Raw genomic sequence first — 21,373 nt, forward strand, 5'->3', positions numbered from 1 at the left:
TCGTAAAGGAAACCATTCAACTTGCCAAGCTATATGCAGGTCATGCTACGGGCTCTGGGATCCTAGCTTTCGTTAGTTATCATCCATGCCTGAAGAGGTTTTAATGATGCATCTACCTTTGAGTTGTCCACACGTCTGTCAATAATCCAATAAATGCAACATAAACTGGGGAAAAAAGTGTCTTTTCTTAGATAGGTAAATTTTAAAAGGCCAGATGAGAAATGAGTTGTTCTCTAGGATGTACCATTTTCTGCAGAAGAGAGGGGAGCCTCAAAAAGGAGAAATTACACTATCCAAACAGGAAGAAATCAAGTTGGACAGGAAAGTGTCTCTCCAAAACACATCAGACCCAGTGATTCTGAGACCAGCATTAGGTTTGAATCAGGAGAATGTAATGCAGGTGTTTTCAAAACACATCAAAAGATAGAACACGTTCACATTTTTAGAACCAGTTGTTCTAGTTACAATTCTATTGTTGTAATAAACACCACGATGAGCAACAACTTAGGGAGGAAAAGGTGTATTTCAATACATATATTCAGGTTACACATAATCACTAGGTCACCACAGTAACTCAAGGAAGAACTGAACTTCTTCATGATGGAGAATGCTGCTTACTGCCTAGTTTTCTGGTTCACACCCCAAAACAGCCCAGACCCACCTGCCTAGGAATAGGTTCACCCATAGTGGGTTGGGTCCTCCTACATCAATCTGTAATCAACACATTCTCTCATAGACATTCCCACAGGCAAGTCTGATCTGAGCAGTTCCTCCATTGAGGTTTTCTCTTTTCAGGTGACTCTTCAGTGTGCTAAGTTGAGGATAAAATCAGCATATTAATAAATATAACACTGAGCACTTAAACTCAATGAAGACAGTGCCAGAAAGCAAATGTCAGCCTCAAGAAGATTAATGGTGAAATTCTAAAGAGAAATAAAACAGAGGAATTCCATAGTACAGTAAAAGTATAGTATAGCAGTGTTTGCTCAAAATACAGTGGGTAAAATCAAATATTTTTAAATATTCTTGATGAATTTATAATGCTGAGCTCACATGATAGTGTACACTTATTGGGTGAAGCAATGACGTATCATATTAAAATAAGGGTGTTGATTCTCATCAGTTTTATTTTTAGGCTCAAACATAGACTGTTAGCAGCATTACATCTGAAGACAGAGCATACAGCTGGCTCTGTGGCTCTTGCATAATGGTTTTGTTGTATTTGGGGACTTAAGCTTTCCTTTTTTAAATTGTCTTCCCCCACCCGACCCTTGACATTCTCATTACTTAGAAAAACAATTAGGGTCCATTATTGCTTGAAAAAAAAATAAAGTACCCCCAATCCTAATAATTTCCAACTCTTCCTGGCTGTGATGTTTTTAATAATCAGAATTGCCCTATACCTCACATCTATATTTTATATAAATAAAGTAGCCAGGGCAGTGGTGCACACCTGTAATTCCAGAGCTTGGGAGCTCAAACAGGAAACTGCAGGCTCCTGCCAGTCAGAATTATGAGAGACCTTATCCATGAAAACAAATGGTGCAAACGACAGCAGGATAGAAGAAAGTAAGCAGAGAGGTATCCATGTGTGCAAGAGTGCGCCGTTAGTAGAACACTAGGAGCACTGGAGAAAAATTATCAAGCAGGCAATACCAGTGTTTATTTTATTTTTTTAACTGTTAAAAAAATAAGATTATAATAACATTTCCTTTTTCCTTTCTTCCCTCTTAACTCTCCCAAGTACCCTGTTCTTTGTTCTTTTGAAGTCAAGGCCTCTTTTTCTTTAGTTGTTGTTGATGGTGGTGGTGGTGGTGTGTGTGTGTATTTCCTAAATATATAAATATAACTTGCTCAGTCTGTATAATGCTGCTGTTAAATATGTGCTTTCATGGCTGACTATTTGGTATTGGATAACCAGCTGGTATGCTCTTCCCTGGGGAAGACTTTCTCTTGCTCTCAGCACTCATTGCTTGCCTGCAGTTCTTTGCATAGGGTTGAGAGTTTGTGAGCCTCCATCCCAGCTGTCTATTGGGGTCATCTTTGTTCAAATGTTAGCAGCTAGCAATGAAGTATCACAAAAGTGGCTTCTTAAACAAGGCCTGAGCAAGAGTCAGTCTTAAAATAACAAGAAACCAAGTGAAAGATCACAGGGATAACTTATTTAATCACATCCAGATGGCTATGGTGGCAGTGCCTTTCCATCAGTTTAAATGCCTCTGTACAGTCATGGAGGAGTTTAGTTTCAATGACAGCATGACAGTTACTGACTAAGTTCCATGCATCGTTTGATGATTGAAGCTTCATTGCAGGTTACATGAGTAACTAACATCAGATTGCAACACCAGATTTCCTTACTAAAACTGAGCATTTACTTTAAAATGTGTCCATTTATAGGTGATTGTAGCTTTCTTCAAAATTGGTTGCACGAAGGCAACCTGTGGCCTCCTAGAAGAACCGTAAGTGTGGCATTTCTCTTTGTTCTTGGGCAAACTCCTTGAAAGAGTGGTAGTTTGCAAGCTCAGGCAGGAGCATGCTGATTTGGCTGAAAGCAAATCAGATGGGAAGCTCACAAAACAAATATGCAGAGTTGTGTTGGACCAGTTTGACAAACAGTATTTCAAAGAATTTAGGGATTCCTGGAATACAGTAAACTTGTTGCTTTCAAGGAAGTCCATTCAGAGATCTAGGCCAGAGCAGGCCTGAGGCACCAAACTCTACATAAACAGGACTAAGTCAGCAACCTGGGCTGGAGTGGGGCTGGAGCCCGCCTGGAATGGCCGAACTCCATAGGAGCAGGACTGAGCCAGCAAACTGGGCCAGGGTGTGCCTGAGCCAACAAATTCCACAGGATTAGGATTGAGCTAGCAACCTAGGCCAGAGCAGGCCTGAGGCAGCGAACTCCACAAGAGCAGGACTGAGCCAGTGACCTGGGCTAGAGCAGACCTAAAATAGTCAACTCCATAGGAGCAGGTACAGGGGAGAAACTGCTGAGTGGGCCAGAATCAGAGACTGCTGCGAGTCTGGGATGAATCTGGGACTTTTGAGAGACTAGACATGAGCTAGGATCCCTATGGGTCTGGGCCTGAGTCTGGAACCTCTGAGGGAGTAGGACTGAACCAGGTCCACTGTGGGTTCTGGCGCACCCAAGTCTGGGATCTCTGAGGGAGAAGATCAAAGCCAGAGATTTTTGCAGGACCAACCCCAAGCCAGGGATCTTGCAGCAGCAGATCCAGACCAGGCACATTTACAGAAACAGGTCTGAGATGGCAACCTAGACCAGAATAGGCCTGGGACAACAAACTCCACTGGAGAGGAGCAAATCCCAGGAGCATTGAGCAACCTCCAGGAACTTGGAGTGTCCAATGGTGTAACTAGAACTGTGACACTGACTGTACCACGAGGAACAACCATCCACTGGCACCTAGAAGATTAATCACCAGAGTCACAGACAGCCTCAACCACACCAATTAGAGGAAAAGTTGATTAGAAAAGGTAAGAACACACGCAACACCACAAAGAGCAACACGACACCAGTAAAATCTAGAGACCCTACAACAGCAAGAATTGAACAACCAAATATGGATGAAACAGAAGAAAATGACCTAAAAATAACTTGAGGAGAGTGTTTGAGACTTTTAAAGAGGGAATGAGAAATTTCCTCAAAGAAATGGAGGAAAAGGCAAACAGAAAATTGAAAGACATCAGCAAATGCCTTAAAGAAAACCAAGAAAAAGCAATCAAACATATGAAAGAAACTATTCAAGACTTGAAATCTGAAATAGAGGCAAAAAAGAAAACACAAACCAAGGGAATTATAAAAATAGAAATCATGAGAAAACAATTAAGAAACACAAACATAAACAGCAGAATACAAGAGATGAAAGAGAGAATCTCAAGCACTGAAGATACAATAGAGGAGACTCATCAGTCAAAGAAAACATTAAATCTAACAAAATCTTAACACAAAATATCCAGGAAGTATGGGACACTTTGAAAAGACCAAACCTAAGAATAATAGATATTGAAGGAGGAGAAGTTCAACTCAAAAGCACAGAATATATATTTAACAAAAAATCATAGACGAAGACTTTTCTAACCTAAAGAAAGATATGTCTATGAAGATACAGAACACCAAATAGACTGGATAAAAAAAAGTCCCCTAAAAACATAATAATCAAAACACTAAACATACAGAATAAGGAAAGAATATCAAAAGCTGCAAAGGAAAAAGGCCAAGTAATATATAAAGGCAGACCTATCAGAATTATACCTGACTTCTCATTGGAGACAATGAAAGCCAGAAGGTCATGGTCAAGCATTATGCAGACATTAAGAGACCACGGATGCCAGCCCAGACTACTATACCCAGCAAAACTTTCGATCACTATAGAAGGACAAAACAACATATTCCATGACAAAACCAGATTTAACTAATACCTAGCCACAAACCCAGGCCTACACAAGGTAGTAGAAGGAAAACTCCAACCCAAGGAAGTTGGCTACATCAACAAAACACAGACAGTTAATGATCTCACAGCAGCAAATCCCAAAGATGGGAAAAACACACAAATTAATATTACCAACAATGAAAACTAAATTAACAGGACATAGCAAACACTGGTCATTAACATCTCTTAATATAAATGAAGTCAACTCACCTATAAAAGGGCACAGGCTAACAGATTGGATACAAAAACAGAATCCATCCTTCTGCATACAAGAAACACATCTCAACCTCAAAGACAGACATTGCCTCAGAGTAAAGGGTTGGGAAAATATATTCCAAGCAAATGGACCTAAGAAACAAGATGGTGTAGGTATCCTAATATCTAACAAAATGGACTTCAAACTAAAATCAATCAAAATAGTCAAAGAAGGACATTTCATATTAGTCACAGGAAAAAATCCATCAAGAGGAAATCTCAATAATGAACATCTACAAGGGCACCCTCATATGTAAACCAAACACTTCTAAAGCTTAAATCATACATTAAACCCTACACACTAATAGTGGGAGACTTCAACACTCCATTCTCACCTCTGGACAGGTCTGTCAGACAAAAAGTTAACAGAAAAATAAGAGAACTAAAAGGTATTATGACTCAAATAGACTTAGATCAAGGGGATACAAATTGGAAAAGAAGAAGTCAAACTATCAGTATTTGCTGATGATATGATATGATAGTTTACATAAGTGAACCCAAAAATTCTACCAAGGAATTTCAACAGCTCATAAACACTTTCTGTAATGTAACAGGACACAAGAATAACTAAAAAAAAAAAAAAAAAAAAAAAAATCAGTAGCCCTCCTGTACACAGTTGATAAATGGACTGAGAAAGAAATCAGGGAAAAATTCACAATAGCCACAAGTAACATAAAATATCTCAGAGTAACTCTAACCAAACAAGTGGAAGACTTGAATGACAAGCACTTTAATCTCTGAAGAAAGAAATTAAAGAAGACACCAGAAGGTGGAAAGATCTCCCATGCTCTTGGGTGGATAGAATTAACAAAGTAAAAATAGCAATCTTATCAAAAGCAATCTACAGATTCGATGCAACGCTCATCAAAATCCAAGCAAAATTCTTTACAGACCTTGAAATAATGGTGTAGAGAGGAGCGGCGGGCTGCATCCCGCCACCCGGCTCCCACACGGCTAGCTTTACACCCGAAATAACAACACACAAACTGTATTCATTTAAACATGGCCCATTAGTTTCAGCCTCCTATTAGCTAATTCTCACATATCTTGCTTTAACCCATATCTAATAATTTATGTAGCACCACGAGGTGGTGGCTTACCGGGAAGATTCTAGCATATGTCCATCTTGGGCTGGAGCGTCATCACATCTGACCCAGAGAGGAGAGGCATGGCGACTGCCTGAGGCGTCTGCCTGAGCCATCTGCCTCACTTCCTTCTTCCCAGCATTCTGTTCTGTCTACTCCACCTATCTAAATCCTGCCCTATCAAAAAGCCAAAGCAGTTTCTTTATTAACCAATGAGAGTCCTCCATCAGAATGGTACTCAACTTCATATGGAAAAGCAAAAAACCCAGAATAGCTAAAACAATCCTGTACAATAAAAGACATTCTGGAGGCCTCACAATCCCTGACTTCAAACTCTACTACAGAGCTACAGTACAGAAAACAGCTTGGTATTGGCAAAAAAAAAAAAAAAAAACCCAAAAAACAAAAACCAGACAGGAGGACCAGTGGAACTGAATGAAGACCCAGTTATTAATACACACACCTAGGAACTCCTGATTTTTGACAAGAAGCTAAAAAATACCAAATGGAAAAAGGAAAGCATATTTAACATGTGGTGCTGGCATAACTGGATATCAACCTGTAGAAGAATGAAAACAGATCCATATCTACCACCATGCATAAAACTCAAGTCCAAATGGATCAAAGACCTCAACATAAAGCCAGCCACACTGAACCTCATAGAAGAGAAAGTCGGAAGTGCACTTGAACGAATTGGCACAGGAGACCACTTCCTAAATATAACCCCAGTAGCACAGACACTGAGAGAAACAATTAATAAATGGCACCTCCTAAAACTGAAAAGTTTCTGTAAAGCAAAGGACGTGGTCAACAAGACAAAACAGCAGCCTACAGAATGGGAAAAGATCTTCACCAACACCACTCAGACAGAGGTCTGATCTTTGAAATATACAAAGAACTTAAGAAATTGGTCATCAAAGAACAAATACTCCAATAAAAAAAAAATGGAATACAGACCTAAACAGAGAACTCTCAACAGAGGAATCTAAAATGACTGAAAGACACGTAGGAAATGTTCAACATCCTTAGTCATCAGAGAAATGCAAATCAAAACAAATCTGAGATTCCATCTTATACCTGTTAGAATGGCCAAGATCAAAAACACTGATAACAGCTTATGCTGGAGAGGTTGTGGGGTAAAAGGAACACTCCTGCATTGCTGGTGGAAGTGCAAACTGGTATAGCCCCTTTGGATGTCAGTGTGGCAATTTCTCAAAAAATTAGGAAACAACCTTCCTCAAAGCCCAGTAATGCCACTTTTGGGTATATATCCAAAGGATGCTCAATTGTGCCACAAGGACATGTGTCCAACTATGTTTATAGCAGCATTGTTTGAAATAACTAGAACCTGGAAACAACCTAAATGCCCCTCGACTGAAGAATGGATAAGGAAAATGTGGTACATCTACACAATGCAGTACTACACAACAGAAAAAATAACATGTTTAATTTTGCAGGCAAATGAATGGCGCTAGAAAACATCATTTAGAGTGAGGTAACCCAGACCCAGAAAGACAATTAACATATGTACTCATTAATAAGTGTTTTTTTTTTTTTTTTTTTTTTTTGGTTTTTCGAGACAGGGTTTCTCTGTAGCTTTGGAGCCTGTCCTGGAACTAGCTCTTGTAGACCAGGCTGGTCTCGAACTCACAGAGATCCGCCTGCCTCTGCCTCCCGAGTGCTGGGATTAAAGGAGTGCGCCACCACCGCCCGGCTTAATAAGTGGTTTTTAAACATAAAGTAAAGAAAACCAGCCTATAAATTGCAATCCCAAAGAACCTAGACAACAGTGAGGACACTGAGAGAGATTTACATAGATCTAATCTACATGGGAAGTATAAAATGACAAGATCTCCTGAGTAAATTTTGGGCATGGGGACCTTGGGATATGGCTGAAGTCTAGGAAGAGGGAGGGAGGGAAGCAGAAAAAAATGTAGAGCTCAATATATTTATGAAGTCCATTCACAGCAGAGGTTTATTTAACCTTTCATTCATGTGATGCCTTCTTACACTATGTACTTCTCTTTCAGATTCAGTTTATTACCTGCGTTTCCTGGCAGCTACTCTTGTCCTCCCACTCAGCATACTACTATACATGTTATTATTTTCTTTAAAGCTATGTTGCTTTGAGGATTTACTTACAATCCTCCTTTAGGGGCCTTACTGTCAATCTTGTATCTTTACTCCATTAGACTTTTAGTATTTTTGTAATAAAGAAGAAAGTTTACTGGGGAAAAAAATTGTTGCACATAAAAATGAACCTTTAATTTGTTTCTTTGAGATAGTTGTATCCTCAAACACCCTGTATAGCTGAAGATGACCTTGACCTTGTGTTACTATTAAGTGCTGGGATTAAAGATGTGCCTCTTAAGTGTTAACGCTTGTAGGAAGCATTCTGAGAAGTAGCTATACTAAAGCTAGGTGAGTTTTATAATACTCTAAGGTAGTGAGTGTCAGGCAGACTAGTGCTAGATAATTGTTTAAATAAAATAAATTTAGCTGTCAGGATGCCTGAGTTTTGTTTCAAATCACAATTTCATGTTTTCCTAAAAATTATTCCATTTTTTACATTCTTTACAATTTGTGATAAATACTTAAACTTTAAAGGCTCCAAGATATTAAATTAAAAAACAATTTACTCTGCTCATTCTGGTAATGCCATAACTCTCACAAACCTTTCCCTGATGTCCTACCTTTTATACCAAGTTGCCAAAAGTAATAGGATCTGCTCTCAGTCAATCAAAAGAAAATCTTTCTTGCAGACTCTTACAAGGGGTTGGCTAACTTCGAGTATAATTAGCAGGAGATGGTGAGACATTGTTTTTCAAACACAGGCGAGAACAGTTTTCTTTTCTTTTTTTTTGACTCTTTTTTCTTTTTTTTTTAATTAAAGATTTCCATCTCCTCCCCCTTCCCTCTCCTCCCTTCCACCCATACCCCCACTCCACCCCTCTCCAAGACAAAGAGCCATCAGGGTTCCCTGAATGTGGCTGACGGTGGAGGAGGACTGAGAAACCAAGGACAACGGCAATGAACATGACCTCTACAGCAGAGAACAGTTTTCTTAACTATAAGCAAGAATAGGCTAAAGTGAGTTCTAGAGTATTTTAAATGCTAAGAAGAAAACATAAATAAGGATGGTCACTTCACATACTGGTCAAAGAAGGTTTCACTTCCTATACCACAACATATTTAAAAATATTTATTTTATAATTTTATGTCTTTATGTGTAGAGTGTGTGTGTATGTGGGTATGTGCATGTTTCAGGGCCATGGAGGCATAGGTGGTGGAGCTGGAGCTTCAGGTGGTTGTGAGATACCTGATGTGGGTGCTGGGATTTCCGCTTGAGTCTGCTGCAAGAGCAGTATGCACTCTTAACCGCTGAGCCACCTCTCCAGCCCAAATATTTTTAAGGAAACTTGGTTGCCTAATTCTGCATACATTCTTGCACGTGTCTCTTGGGTCATGGTGATAAGACCTGGCAGCCGGGTTGGTTTTACTTTGTAATATTATTTACCTGTTATTTATAGTATGGAGCATGGTGTTATCAACCTAAACAGTGAAGATGTATGAGCTCAAGAGAAATCCCTTAGTTTCTTTGAGATTTGGGGCAATGACAACAATGACGGTGGGGAGGCAAATTGTCGCGGAACCCATCTTGGGTCAGGTACATGTGTGCCTGGCTTCATCAGCCAAAGAGCCTGCTTCCCCACTTTGCTGCCTCTGCAGTCCAGCCAGTCAGACTGGGGCTGCTAGATTACTTATCTTTGTTCCTAACTTATCTTTGTTGTTGTTTTGTGGGAGTATAAGCTATAAATGATACTTGAAATATTGAGGTAGTATAGCTCACAAACAGTGGGCTCTGTTTAGGAGGAGGAGCAGAGGTTTAGTGCTTTTACGCACTCTGTTTGAGGATGCTTTTGCCATTTGACTCTTGGCAGTAATTGACGGATTACAGACACATCTTCCATCTTCTAGGTTGATTTGAACACATGACTTTAAAAATTTTGGAGAGATGTGATTCTCTTCACAGTAGTGAAAGTATTTAAGTATCTATGGTTCTTTGCCAGCAGGTGAACTCATACTGCTCTCATTTTCTTCCAGATTCATGAAAAACTTCACTACTATGAGAAGCAGAGTCCAGTGCCCGTTCTCCATGGGGCAGCAGCCTTGGCTGATGATGTAAGTGTGCCTTTCTTGGTTCCAAGCAGGACCCACCCCCGGGGCAGACAGATGTGTGTGACCCTTTAAGTGAAAGGTGGAAGAAGTCACAAATGTTTCCCAAATCGCTGTCATCGCCAAGCATGCGCTGATGCTGTGTGGATTCCTATCCACTTTCTTTTTCTAAAATTGTACCTAAAGCTACCCTGGTATTATGCCTTGGTGACTATGTAATAGAAATTGTAGGTTTCACATTTTATGCAGTAAAAAGCTGTCTGGCATCAGTGTTCTGTTAAAGTCACACAAGGAGAATGCTTTGGAGAAAGAAAGACAAATGAGATAGTTACACTGCTGACAGTACCAAAAATGACAGATACTAGGAAAGGAATTGGGCGTATTAAATCCATAAAAGGCAGGATTGTTTTTAAAATGGATTATGGAGTATAGTAATGATTTATGGATATTAGACTATTCCAAATTACCTTCATAACCAAAAAATAAATTTTAGAAGCATTTGGCATTGATGGAGTAGTTAATTTCCTGCCGCTATAATTTTATTTTAAACCTGGGGAAGGAGAACTCACTTGCTGATTTCTACTGCTAACTTTCAGCCTCGGATGAATTGAGAACACACCTGGATAAACTGTAAGGGCGCACAGCTAGACAGGAGTGTGCTGGTGTATGGGAGTGATGAGTCTAGCTTATTTGTTGCTCTTCAGTTGTGCTTTCGTTGTATAAATCAAACTATAACTCAATGTTGCGGAATGGCAGGGTCTTATATCACAAACTATTCAATATCTGCCAGAGCAGAGTTTTTAAATCCTCATAGATTAAATAAAGCCTTTGCAACTAACATCCGAGTGGGTCTGCTTAGCCCCAGGCTTGTCGCTCTTGTTTCTCTGTAGACACGAGTTTGTTTTAACATGTCATGTAAAGAAGTGTACTGTGTAACACAGAACCCAGACTTTTTAAAGGTAAATAAAGGTGTAAAGATAGTCGTATGAGTTGCGCAGTTGAGACTCGAATGAGCCTTAAAAACCATTATGAAAACACAGAGCATAGAGAGGTTTGGAAATGCCTGTGTGGAAACGAATGTCTTCTTCCAATCAAAAGATAGCAACTTCTTTTAAAGATTTATTTTTACCATTTTTTATTTGTGTGTCACACATGTGTGTGTGTGTGTGTGTATGTGTGAGTGTGTACATGCAGGCATGTGTGCACAGGCATATGTGCATGTCTTCGGGCACCAGAAGAAGGTGTCCAATCCCCCAAAGTTACAAGTGGTTGTGAGCTGCCTGATGTGGGTGTTGGGAATCAAACTCAGGTCTTCTGGAAGAGCAATAGACACTCTTCACTGCTGAGCCTTAGCTCCAGCCCCCAGTTTTGCTTTTGTTTGTTAAATGAAAAGAATCCAAAGCAGGGACTATCACTTGGCATCAGAGTGTGTAGCAAGCAGATGAGATGCCATGGACTCAAGCTCCATAATCTCCAGATATAAACACACATTAGAATCTGTGTAATTGTGATAAACTATGGTGTTTAATTCACTGGAGTAGTGGATCTAAATGTTAAAACACATGTATGTAAGAGTAAAGAGCTGTTTGCATAGGTTAGTGCAATTGATAAATCTATCAATTTCATCTGATTGTTCCTTCTGTACATTCTATATATTGTACATCTACAGAAAGCTCCTCTCCCATAGCTAAGAACCACCTTGTCCTAAGAACCACCATGCCAGCATGGTGGGGATAATAGGGACAAATGTTGGTTCCATGTTGTGTTTTAAGAAGAGATATTGAATATATATTCTAATAACACTTCATAAATTTCATAATTCTAAATTTTTTGTGCTGTTTGAATCTTGTTCTTAATGTGTGCGTGCATGCATGCGTGCGTGTGTGCTTGTGTGTGTGTGTGTGTGTCTATTTCTTATAGCCTAAAATTGACTAGTAATTTTGCTAAGAAGTTCTCTTTTTACATTTTACCCTGTTTATAATCAGCAAATGGTGATTATATATATTTGTGGGTGTGGTTTAGTACCTTTGCACACACATACACATTTCATAAGGATCAACTCAAGCTTGTTTGCCACCTCAACATGCTTCTTTACAGTGAGAACATTCCACATCTCTTAGTGGAGAGCAGGAATCAAGTTCAAAATTCCAGTCTTTTCTTTTGAACCTACAGGTAGACCTTCTTGATGGTTATAGAAAAGTACCACTGCTATTGTTGGTACCAGAGTTGTTATGAGCTGATAGGCGTTCATGGTGAACTTGGCTCATAGCTAATAGACTTCATAGACTGTTAACTATGAGCCAAGACTGTATACAGAAACAGTAAAAGCTGCAGGCCATTGATTCTGTGAGGAGCATTCAAATTCTTTTTACGCCAGCTCTGAACAGCACAACTACTGTGGGTTTCTGGAAGTCCTGAGGATTTCACCACCTCGTTCAGAAGCTGTCTTTTTTGCTTTTTTGTGCACTGTCAAAGCTGATCCAGTCCCTTATACAAATGGCCCTTTGTCTGCGTTCAGAAGACCATTCAAGGAGATGAAGTGCTGGGATTTGCCCTCCTGGCAGTAAATCAGGAGGTGAACTGGCTGATGGTATTGCTCCAGCTGCACTTAGCATAGGATTGGATCTGGTCTGCTGTGGGCCTGGAAAAAAGAGCACAGGGTGATGGTCTGCTTCTTTTCCTGCTGATTTATCCTGAAGCTCTGGAAAGCAATGGCATTGAGCAAACCAGATTCAGTTGTGACACAGTGAGTCTGATGGTGTTCTGCAAGCTGTCACTCACATCCGTGTCATCTCCCTTGCAGCTGTCTGAAGAGCTACAGAACAAGCCACTAAGCAGTGAGATGAAAGAGCTGCTGAAACTGCTGTCAAAACCCAATGTGAAGGTGAGAGCACACTATCTTCTCAAAGGTTGCTGCTCATGGGGCTTGTGATCAAGGTACCTCATGCCTGCATCTTCAAGGACATGCGCATTCAAATAGTGTACAGTGTCCCAATACCCCAAATAGTGAGGAGAAAGAACTGAGCTTCTTAAAGATTATGATGACGAACTTAAACTGTACAGGACTGTAACTGCAGTTCAGAATCAGCACTGACAAGTTTGATTTGCTTTGAAAATCAGGTTTCCATTTGCTGTAGTGGGCACACTACATGGTGTGACTTTGGCCTGGATTACTCTCCTTGGCTCATTGATGATAGTGCTTGACTACAGGAGGATTTCAACATTTCTTTTCCTCCTTCCTTAGCATCTCCCACTCCCTTTTCTTACCAGTTCATGTTTCATCATGTCATTCCATGTTATAGAGCCAGAGCAGTTTTCAAATATAAGTTAATTGCAGAACATTGGTGACCAGCCCTCGGCTCTTTTGTTTTCACTCACTTTGTAATTTTATCACTTTTATTTCCTCCAAATGGATGTATCTGGAGAAGAATCATAATTTTCCTGCTCTTTTTCTAAGAATGCAAGCCTGGCGGTGGTGGCTCACACCTTTAATCTCAGCACTCAGGGGCAGAGGCAGGCAGATCTCTGTGAGTTCAAGGCCAACCTGGTTTACAAGAGCTAGTTCCAGGACAGGCTCCAAAGCTACAGAGAAACCCTGTCTCAACAAAACAAAACAAAAATAAAACAAACATCAAAAAAATTCACAGAGCCGGGCGGTGGTGGCGCACGCCTTTAATCCCAACACTCGGGAGGCAGAGGCAGGCGGATCTCTGAGTTCGAGGCCAGCCTGGTCTACAAGAGCTAGTTCCAGTACAGGCTCTAGAAACTACAGGGAAACCCTGTCTCGAAAAACCAAAAAAAAAAAAAAAAAAAAAAAAAAAAAAATTCACAAAATCTGGTTGTATAAAGTCTTGTAATGTATATATTTGGATACAACACTGTTGCCATTATTTATAAAATATTGTCTCATCTGAATTCCATAATTAAATGATGGATTATTTTGGAATGAATACTGAGATTTCTTTTTTAAATAATATATTATCAATTTTTTGAGAATTTCATAAAATGTATTTTGATCATGTTGATCACCCACCACCAACTCCTTCAAGGTAAAAAACCTAATTTTACACTTCTGGGAGAAACGCCTTTTTGAGCCAACTTCATTTGCTTTTAACTTTACATTTTTAGAAAAAAAAATAGTGGTGCATCAGAGTTGAAGAAAAACATGCATAAACTATAATATCTTATCCCTAAAGAAAATGTATGAATATATGACTGTAAAGAGTAAATGGACTATAAATGGTACCACAAGCCTAATTGATTTGTAATGGCTCAGAAAGTTAAATTTTAATTTCAAAGCAGGATAATATTGGAACAAATGTTGCTTGATGAAGATTGCTTCATTTGGATTTATACTGCCTGTAAGAAATTACTATCAGCCACGGCTGGCTGCGGTGAGCTGTGAGGTCGGTTAAATTCCTTAATGAGACTGTTGTCTTGGTTCAAAAATGCTAAGAAGTTGAAAGCAGCATTTCAGATGAAAATTTTGGTATTCTCTCCAACAGTGTTTGAAGTTAAATCAGCTAATATGGAATCATTCTGAAAAGAAAACAGTATTTGTGTTATTCGATGGCATTGTGGATATCTATATGCTAAAACTTCATAGTGAATAATTAAACTTTATCATGTGGAAAATATTTTAGATGGATAATCTCTTTAGTTTTTATTTTTATAAAGCAGTATGACGAAAACCTGAGTGCAAGGTTAGCATGAAAGATGTATTTTCAAGAAATATACATGGAGAGTGGATGGGAGCCAGAAATGGTATTTCAGTGAGCAGCCTCATTCTGCATCCAGGCTTGTGACGAGTATCTTTCTTCTGTTGTCTTAACATTTGATATTAGTTTCCTTGAAGGAATTTATATAGTTATCACCTCTTGAATGTCACTTTTGTGGGTAATTCTTTTTAAAAGCTGATCTTTTGACTTCCTTGCTCATAATCTCCCTCCTTTTGCTCCTTGGGAGCTCAGTCCAGTGCTCCAATGTGGGGCTCTGTCATTTTCTCCATCCAATGCCAGGTGAAGGTTCTATGGTAATATGCAAAATATTCATGAATATGGCAATAGGATCTGGGCATTTATGGCTCCCTCTCCTCAGCTGCCCAAGGAACTAGCTGGGGGCATCTTCCTGGATACCTGGGAACCCCTCTAGAGTCAAGTCTCTGCCAACCCTAGAATGGCTCCCTTAATTAGGATATATGCTTCCCTGCTCCCATATCCACCCTTCCTATATCCCAAGCGTCCCACTCCCCCAAGCTCTCCCTATCCTCCCCTTCAGGCTTTGCTCTCCCCATCTCCCCTTGCCCCCATCCCACCCCACCCCCAAGGTCCCAATTTTTGCCCGGCAATATTTTCTGCTTCCAATATCCAGGAGGATTATTATATGTTTTTTTTTTTTGGTTTCACCTTCTATTATCTTCTCAAGGATCATGAATTATAGGCTTGATGTCCTTTAGTTATGGCTAGAAACCGATTATGAGTGAGTACATCCCATGTTCATCTTTTTGAGTCTGGGTTACCTCACTCAGAATGGTGTTTTCTATTTCCATCCATTTGCATGCAAAATTCAAGATGTCATTGTTTTTTTACTGCCGAGTAGTACTCTAATATGTATATATTCCACACTTTCTTCATCCATTCTTCCACTGAAGGGCATCTAGGTTGTTTCCAGGTTCTGGCTGTTACAAATAATGCTGCTATAAACATAGTTGAGCAAATGCTTTTGTAATATGATTGGGCATCTCTTGGGTAAATTCCCAAGAGTGGGATTGCTGGGTCCTGGGGTAGGTTAATCCTGAATTTCCTGAGAAACCGCCACACTGCTTTCCAAAGTGGTTGCAGAAGTTTGCATTCCCACCAGCAATGGATGAGTGTACCCCTTACCCCACAACCTCTCCAGCAAAGGCTATCATTGGTGTTTTTGATTTTAGCCAATCTGACAGTGTAAGATGGTATCTTAACATTGTTTTGACTTGCATTTCCCTGATTGCTAAGGAGGTTGAGCATGCCCTTAAGTGTTTTTTGGCCATTCGAACTTCTGTTGAGAATTCTCTGTTCATGAGCAAGGAAGTCAGGACCTTGAGGGGTGCGTTCACCCATTGAGACAGTGGGACAGAACTAACGGGAGACCACCAAGTCCAGTTGGAATGGGACTGATGGAACAGGCGACCAAACCAGACTCTCTGAATGTGGCTGACGGTGGAGGAGGACTGAGAAACCAAGGACAAGGGCAATGGGCTTGGACTCTTCAGCATGGACGGGCTCACTGTGAGCCTTGTCAGCTTGGTTGCTCACCTTCCTGGACTTAGGGGAAGTTGGGAGGACCTTGGACTTAACATAGTGAAGGGAACCCTGATAGCTCTTTGACCTGGGGAGGGAGGGAGTTGGGGTATGGGTGGAAGGGAGGGGAGGGAAGGGGGAGGAGGAGGGGAGGAGATGGAAATCTTTAATAAAAAAATGAGAAAAAAATAAAATAAATAAAAAAAGCTGATCTTTTAAACAAAATTTAGGTTTTTAAAAATATAACCACTTAATTCTATTATCTTAAGAAGTAAGAATGATAAATACAATATTTATGTAATTCTGATATAATGTAAACACTTTTAAAATTTTTAGTGGATAAAGGAAATTACTTAATTTTAGATTTCTGTTGTTTTTTAACTGTTTAATTGACAGTACTGAGGAGGAGAGACCTCAGATGTACCCCCAGGGTAGTAAGAGTTTTTTACCAAACATACTAAGTTATGCTCAATCAAATACATGCTCACTATAGAACAATAATATATAGATCCCACATGCTTGCTACGTTTTCTTTGGGTAAGTTTTAAATTACCTTTGGTAATTTGCAAATGAAATGAGATATGTTTGACCATTGTCTCTTAGATGTCTATTTAGTGCCTGCTTTGTGCTCTGCAGACCCTCTGGGTATAACTTGTAGAGGATCTGTTTGAATAATGAATTTGGTAGGCGAGGTACCCCTTGGGCAAAGAAACACAGCAGATGGAATGCCGGAAACGCATATTTGGATTGAAGAAGTGGCTTGAGGGTGGGGTGGGGTAGACGGAAGGGGGCAGAGATGTCCATAGTGGATTGGGGGTGGAATGTAAGAGTAAATACTTTGGGTAAAATTGAATAGTACATGAAGTCTAAATAACAAGAGGTTGTAAAGGTTGAAACTGCAAAATAAGATTCCCTGGGCCAACAGCACTTTGCATTAGAGGACAGGCAAGAGCCTGAAGCTCAGCTTGCCCAGTGTCTGCAATTCCAGTGTTGTTTTTAGCAGTCTTCCTTTACCTCAGTAGCTACTCTTTGGGAGATGAATGATGTGACCACCCTAGTTGTAAGCATTTTAAGAAATTTGCATTTTTCTATGTGGTGGTGGCACACACCTTTAATCCCAGCACTCTGGAGGCAGAGGCAGGTGGATCTCTGTGAGTTTGAGACCAGTCTGGTCTACATAATGAGTTGCAGGACAGGGTCTAAAGCTACACAGAGAAACCCAGTCTCAAAAAAACAAACAAACAAACAAAAACCAAATTGGATTTCATTCTGAGTGTAGGGGAAATCCATCAAAAGGATTTAAATAGAGAAGTGACAGGATCCCTCCATATGTAGAGTACAATGAGAAAGCAAAAGCCCTACTGAAGAGGAAAGCCAGTTAGGAGTCTGTTGAAAGGACTCAAGTGTAACATGCTTGTGGTTCTGGTTCACACAGGGCATGGGACATTTTAGAGACATAACTCTATACATAATGTTGAGATAAATAAATAATCAGAGGCAAAAAAATCCATACTACAATGAATTCGAAATAGATTCAAGGCTTAAGTGTGTGTGTGTGTGTGTGTGTGTGTGTGTGGGCGGGCGCGCGCGCGCGCGCGCACGGATGTGCACATGCGCTCGTGTGGATGTGTGCATGCGCTCATGTGCATGTGTTATATTTGTGTGTAGTTCAGTGGAAGCATATTTGCCTAGGATCTTTGATGCTTGGGGGTTGATACCTTGCAACAGCTATGCACACACACATATATATATGAGTAGGGAAATGGTAGTTATAGGATCACAGAACAGAGAAGTAGTCTCAAGCACGGAAGCACAGAGACACATAGAAAGACAGACAGACAGACATCTACAGAAGAGCAGTTTTTTAAACATGATGAATATATTATGCAAAGGATTTAGATATTTATCATTAGTAAATATCTAAATTTATCTAGCACTGTGCTTATATCATTGGGGAATTTCAAGTAATTTAAATTCAGTGAAAATTAAGCAGGCACCCTCTCCTCAGCTGCCCAAGGAACTAACTGGGGGCGTCTCCCTGGAAACCTGGGAACCCCTCTAGGGTCAAGTCTCTTGACAACCCTCAGATGGCTCCCTAAATTAAGATATATGCTTCCCTGCTCCCATATCCACCCTTCCTGTATCCCAAGCATCCCATTCCTCCGAAATGTTACTAAAGCGTAAACCACACATGGAACCCCACACATTAGTAGTGGGAGACTTCAACATCCCACTCTTACCAATGGATATGTCTGCCAGACAGAAACTAAACAGAGAAACATGGGAACTAACAGATGGTGTAACTCAAATTGACCTAACAGACATCTACAGAACATTTCATCCAAACATAAAAGAATCTACCTTCTTTTCAAGCACCTCATGAAACCTTCTCTAAAACTGACCACATACTTGGTCACAAAGTGAATCTCAACAAGTACAAAAAAATTGGAACAACCCCCTGTATTTTATCAGATCACCATGGTTTAAAGTTGGAGTTCAAAAACAACACAAACTACAGAATGGCTGCAAACTCATGGAAACTGATCAACTCTACTAAGTTACCACTGGGTCAAGGAAGAAATAAAGAAAAAAGTTAAAGATTTTCTAGAATTCAGTGAAAATGAACTCACAACATACCCAGACTCATGGGACACACTGAAAGAGGAAAAATCATAGCACTAAGTAGCCACAAAGAATTTGGAGAAATCTTACACTAGCGATTTACAGGACACCTGAAAGCTCTAGAACAAAAAGACAAACTCACCCAGGAGGAGTAGATGCCATGAAATAATCAAATTGAAGGTCAAAAGCAATGAAATAGAAACAAAGAGAACAATACAAAGAATCAGTGAAACAAGGAGTTTCATTGAGAAACTCAGTAAGATAGACAAACTATTATCCAAACTAACTAAAAAACACGGGGAGAATATCCAAATCAACAAAACCAGAAATGGAAAGGGGGACATAACAACAGACACTGAGGAAATCCAGACAATAATTAGATCATACTTGAAAAACCTGTTATTTACAACATTGAAAAATCTAGAAGAGATGGACAAGCCCAAGAAACTTGACATCAAAAAACCAAATAATACAATTTAAAAATGGGGTACAGATCTAAACAGAGTATTCTCAACAGAAGAATCTCAAATGGCAGAGAAATGCTTAAAGAACCGTTTAACATCCTTAGCCATCAGAGAAATATAAATCAAAATGACTCTGGTCTGGTATTCTTATACCTGTCTGAATGACTAAGTTAAAAAACACTAATGACATCTTATCCTGGAAAGGATGTGGAGCAAGGGGAATACTCTTCCACTGCTAATGGGAATGCAAACTTGAACAATCACTTTGGAAATCAGTATGGTGGTTTCTCAGAAAACTGGGAATCAATCTACCTCAAGACCCAGCTAAATCAATCTTGGGCATATACCCAAAGGATGCTCAGTCATACCACAAGGGCTCAACTCTCTTTATAGCAGTGTTACTCATAATAGCCAGAACCTGTAAATAACCTAGATGCCCCTCAACTGAAGAATGGATAAAGAAAATGTGATACATTTATACAACAGAGTATACTCAGCCATTAAAAACAATGACATCCGGACTTTTGAAGGCAAATGGATGGAACTAGAAGAAAAATCCTGAGGTAACCCAGACCCAAAGTGACAAACGTGTTATGTATTCACTCATAAGTGAATATTAGCTATAAAGTAAAAGATAACCATGCTACAATTCACAGCCCCAGAAAGTCTTAGGAGTGCCCAAAGGAGAATGTGTAGATTTCCCTGGAAAGGGGAAATAGAAGAGATCTCCTAGGTAGACTTGTAGTGGGTGGTGATAGGAACATGAATTACGTTGAGGGGTGAGTGGAGGGGGAGAGTAGTAAAAGAGATATTTTGGTTGGGGGAGGGGCGTTTTGGGGTTAGTTAGAAACCTGGCACATGGGAAACTCCCACAATTCTACAAGGATGATCCAACTAAGACTCCTAGAAATGGATAGGTAGCCTAAACTAAAGATACTCTCCTGTAATCAGATTGATAACTAATTGTCATCAGAGAGCTTTGTCCAGTAACTGATAGAAACAGATGCAGAGATCCACAGCCAACTACTGAAACAAGCCTGGACAATCCTGTTGAGGATAGGGAGGAAGGATTATATGAGTCAGGGGCCTCACGTTCATCAAAAAGGGACCCCAGAAGCAGCTGGCCTACTCATTGTGGGAGTTCACAGATTATGGACCAGGGTGCCTGGTCTCTTTGTGATACTTCTAGCAGTGGGAGTAGGGTCTGTCCTTAAAACTTTGACTGGCTTTTGGAAAATTGTTCCCTAATGCTCAGTTGCCTCACCCAGCCTTAATACAAGGAGAGGTGCTTAGCCCTACCTCAACTTGATAGGCCATGCTTTGTTGATACTCATGGGAGGCCTGCCCCCTTGTGAATAGAGGGAGGGGAGAGGGCATAGGAGAAGTGTGGAGAGGGAATGGGAGGAGGGAGAGGGGAAGCTGTGGTTAGAATGTAAAATAAATGAAAAAATTTAATAAAAAAATAATATTCACCATTTCTAAAGGAAAGGAGAGAAAAAAGAAAAGAAAGCAGGCTGACTAGAATCCACTTATGAGTGAGTACATCCCATATTCATCTTTTTGGGTCTGGGTTACCTCACTCAGGATAGTGTTTTCTATTTCCATCTATTTGCATGCAAAATTCAAGATGTCATTGTTTTTTACCGCTGAGTAGTACTCTAATGCATATATATACCACACTTTCTTTATCCATTTTTCCATTGAGGGGCATCTAGGTTGTTTCCAGGTTCTGGCTATTACAAATAGTGCTGCTATGAACATAGTTGAACAAATGCTTTTGCAGTATAATAGTGATGGAGGAGGGTCATCTGTCTATGTATTACTTTTATTGGTTAATAAAGAAACTGCCTTCGCCCTTTGATAGGACAGAAAATTAGGTAGGTGGAGTAAACAAAACAGAATGCTGGGAGGAAGAAGGCAGTGAGGCAGTTGGCATGCCTCTCCTCTCTGAGACAGATGCAGGTTAAGATCTCTTCTGGTAAGCCACCACCTCGTGGTGCTACACAGATTACTAAATATGGGTTAAAGCAAGATGTGAGAAT

At 40.0% G+C, this 21,373-nt stretch overlaps 1 protein-coding gene across 6 annotated transcripts in view; it reads left to right on the forward strand.

The window, feature by feature from the left end:
* Mpp7 (membrane palmitoylated protein 7) overlaps positions 1–21,373 on the forward strand; it is a 252,742-nt gene that overhangs the window by 162,425 nt on the left and 68,944 nt on the right. For 5 of the 6 annotated variants that reach the window (XM_038334123.1, XM_038334122.1, XM_038334125.1 and 2 more), the window contains 2 exons: positions 9,896–9,973; positions 12,771–12,851. In XM_038334123.1, coding sequence (XP_038190051.1) covers positions 9,896–9,973; positions 12,771–12,851 — 159 coding nt within the window. Of the gene's footprint in view, positions 1–8,775; positions 8,882–9,895; positions 9,974–12,770; positions 12,852–21,373 lie in introns of those variants that run through there. The other variant, XM_038334127.1, reaches the window with a different exon arrangement.

Source organism: Arvicola amphibius, chromosome 6 (genome assembly GCF_903992535.2).
Source record: "Arvicola amphibius chromosome 6, mArvAmp1.2, whole genome shotgun sequence".
Taxonomy (NCBI): domain Eukaryota; kingdom Metazoa; phylum Chordata; class Mammalia; order Rodentia; family Cricetidae; genus Arvicola; species Arvicola amphibius.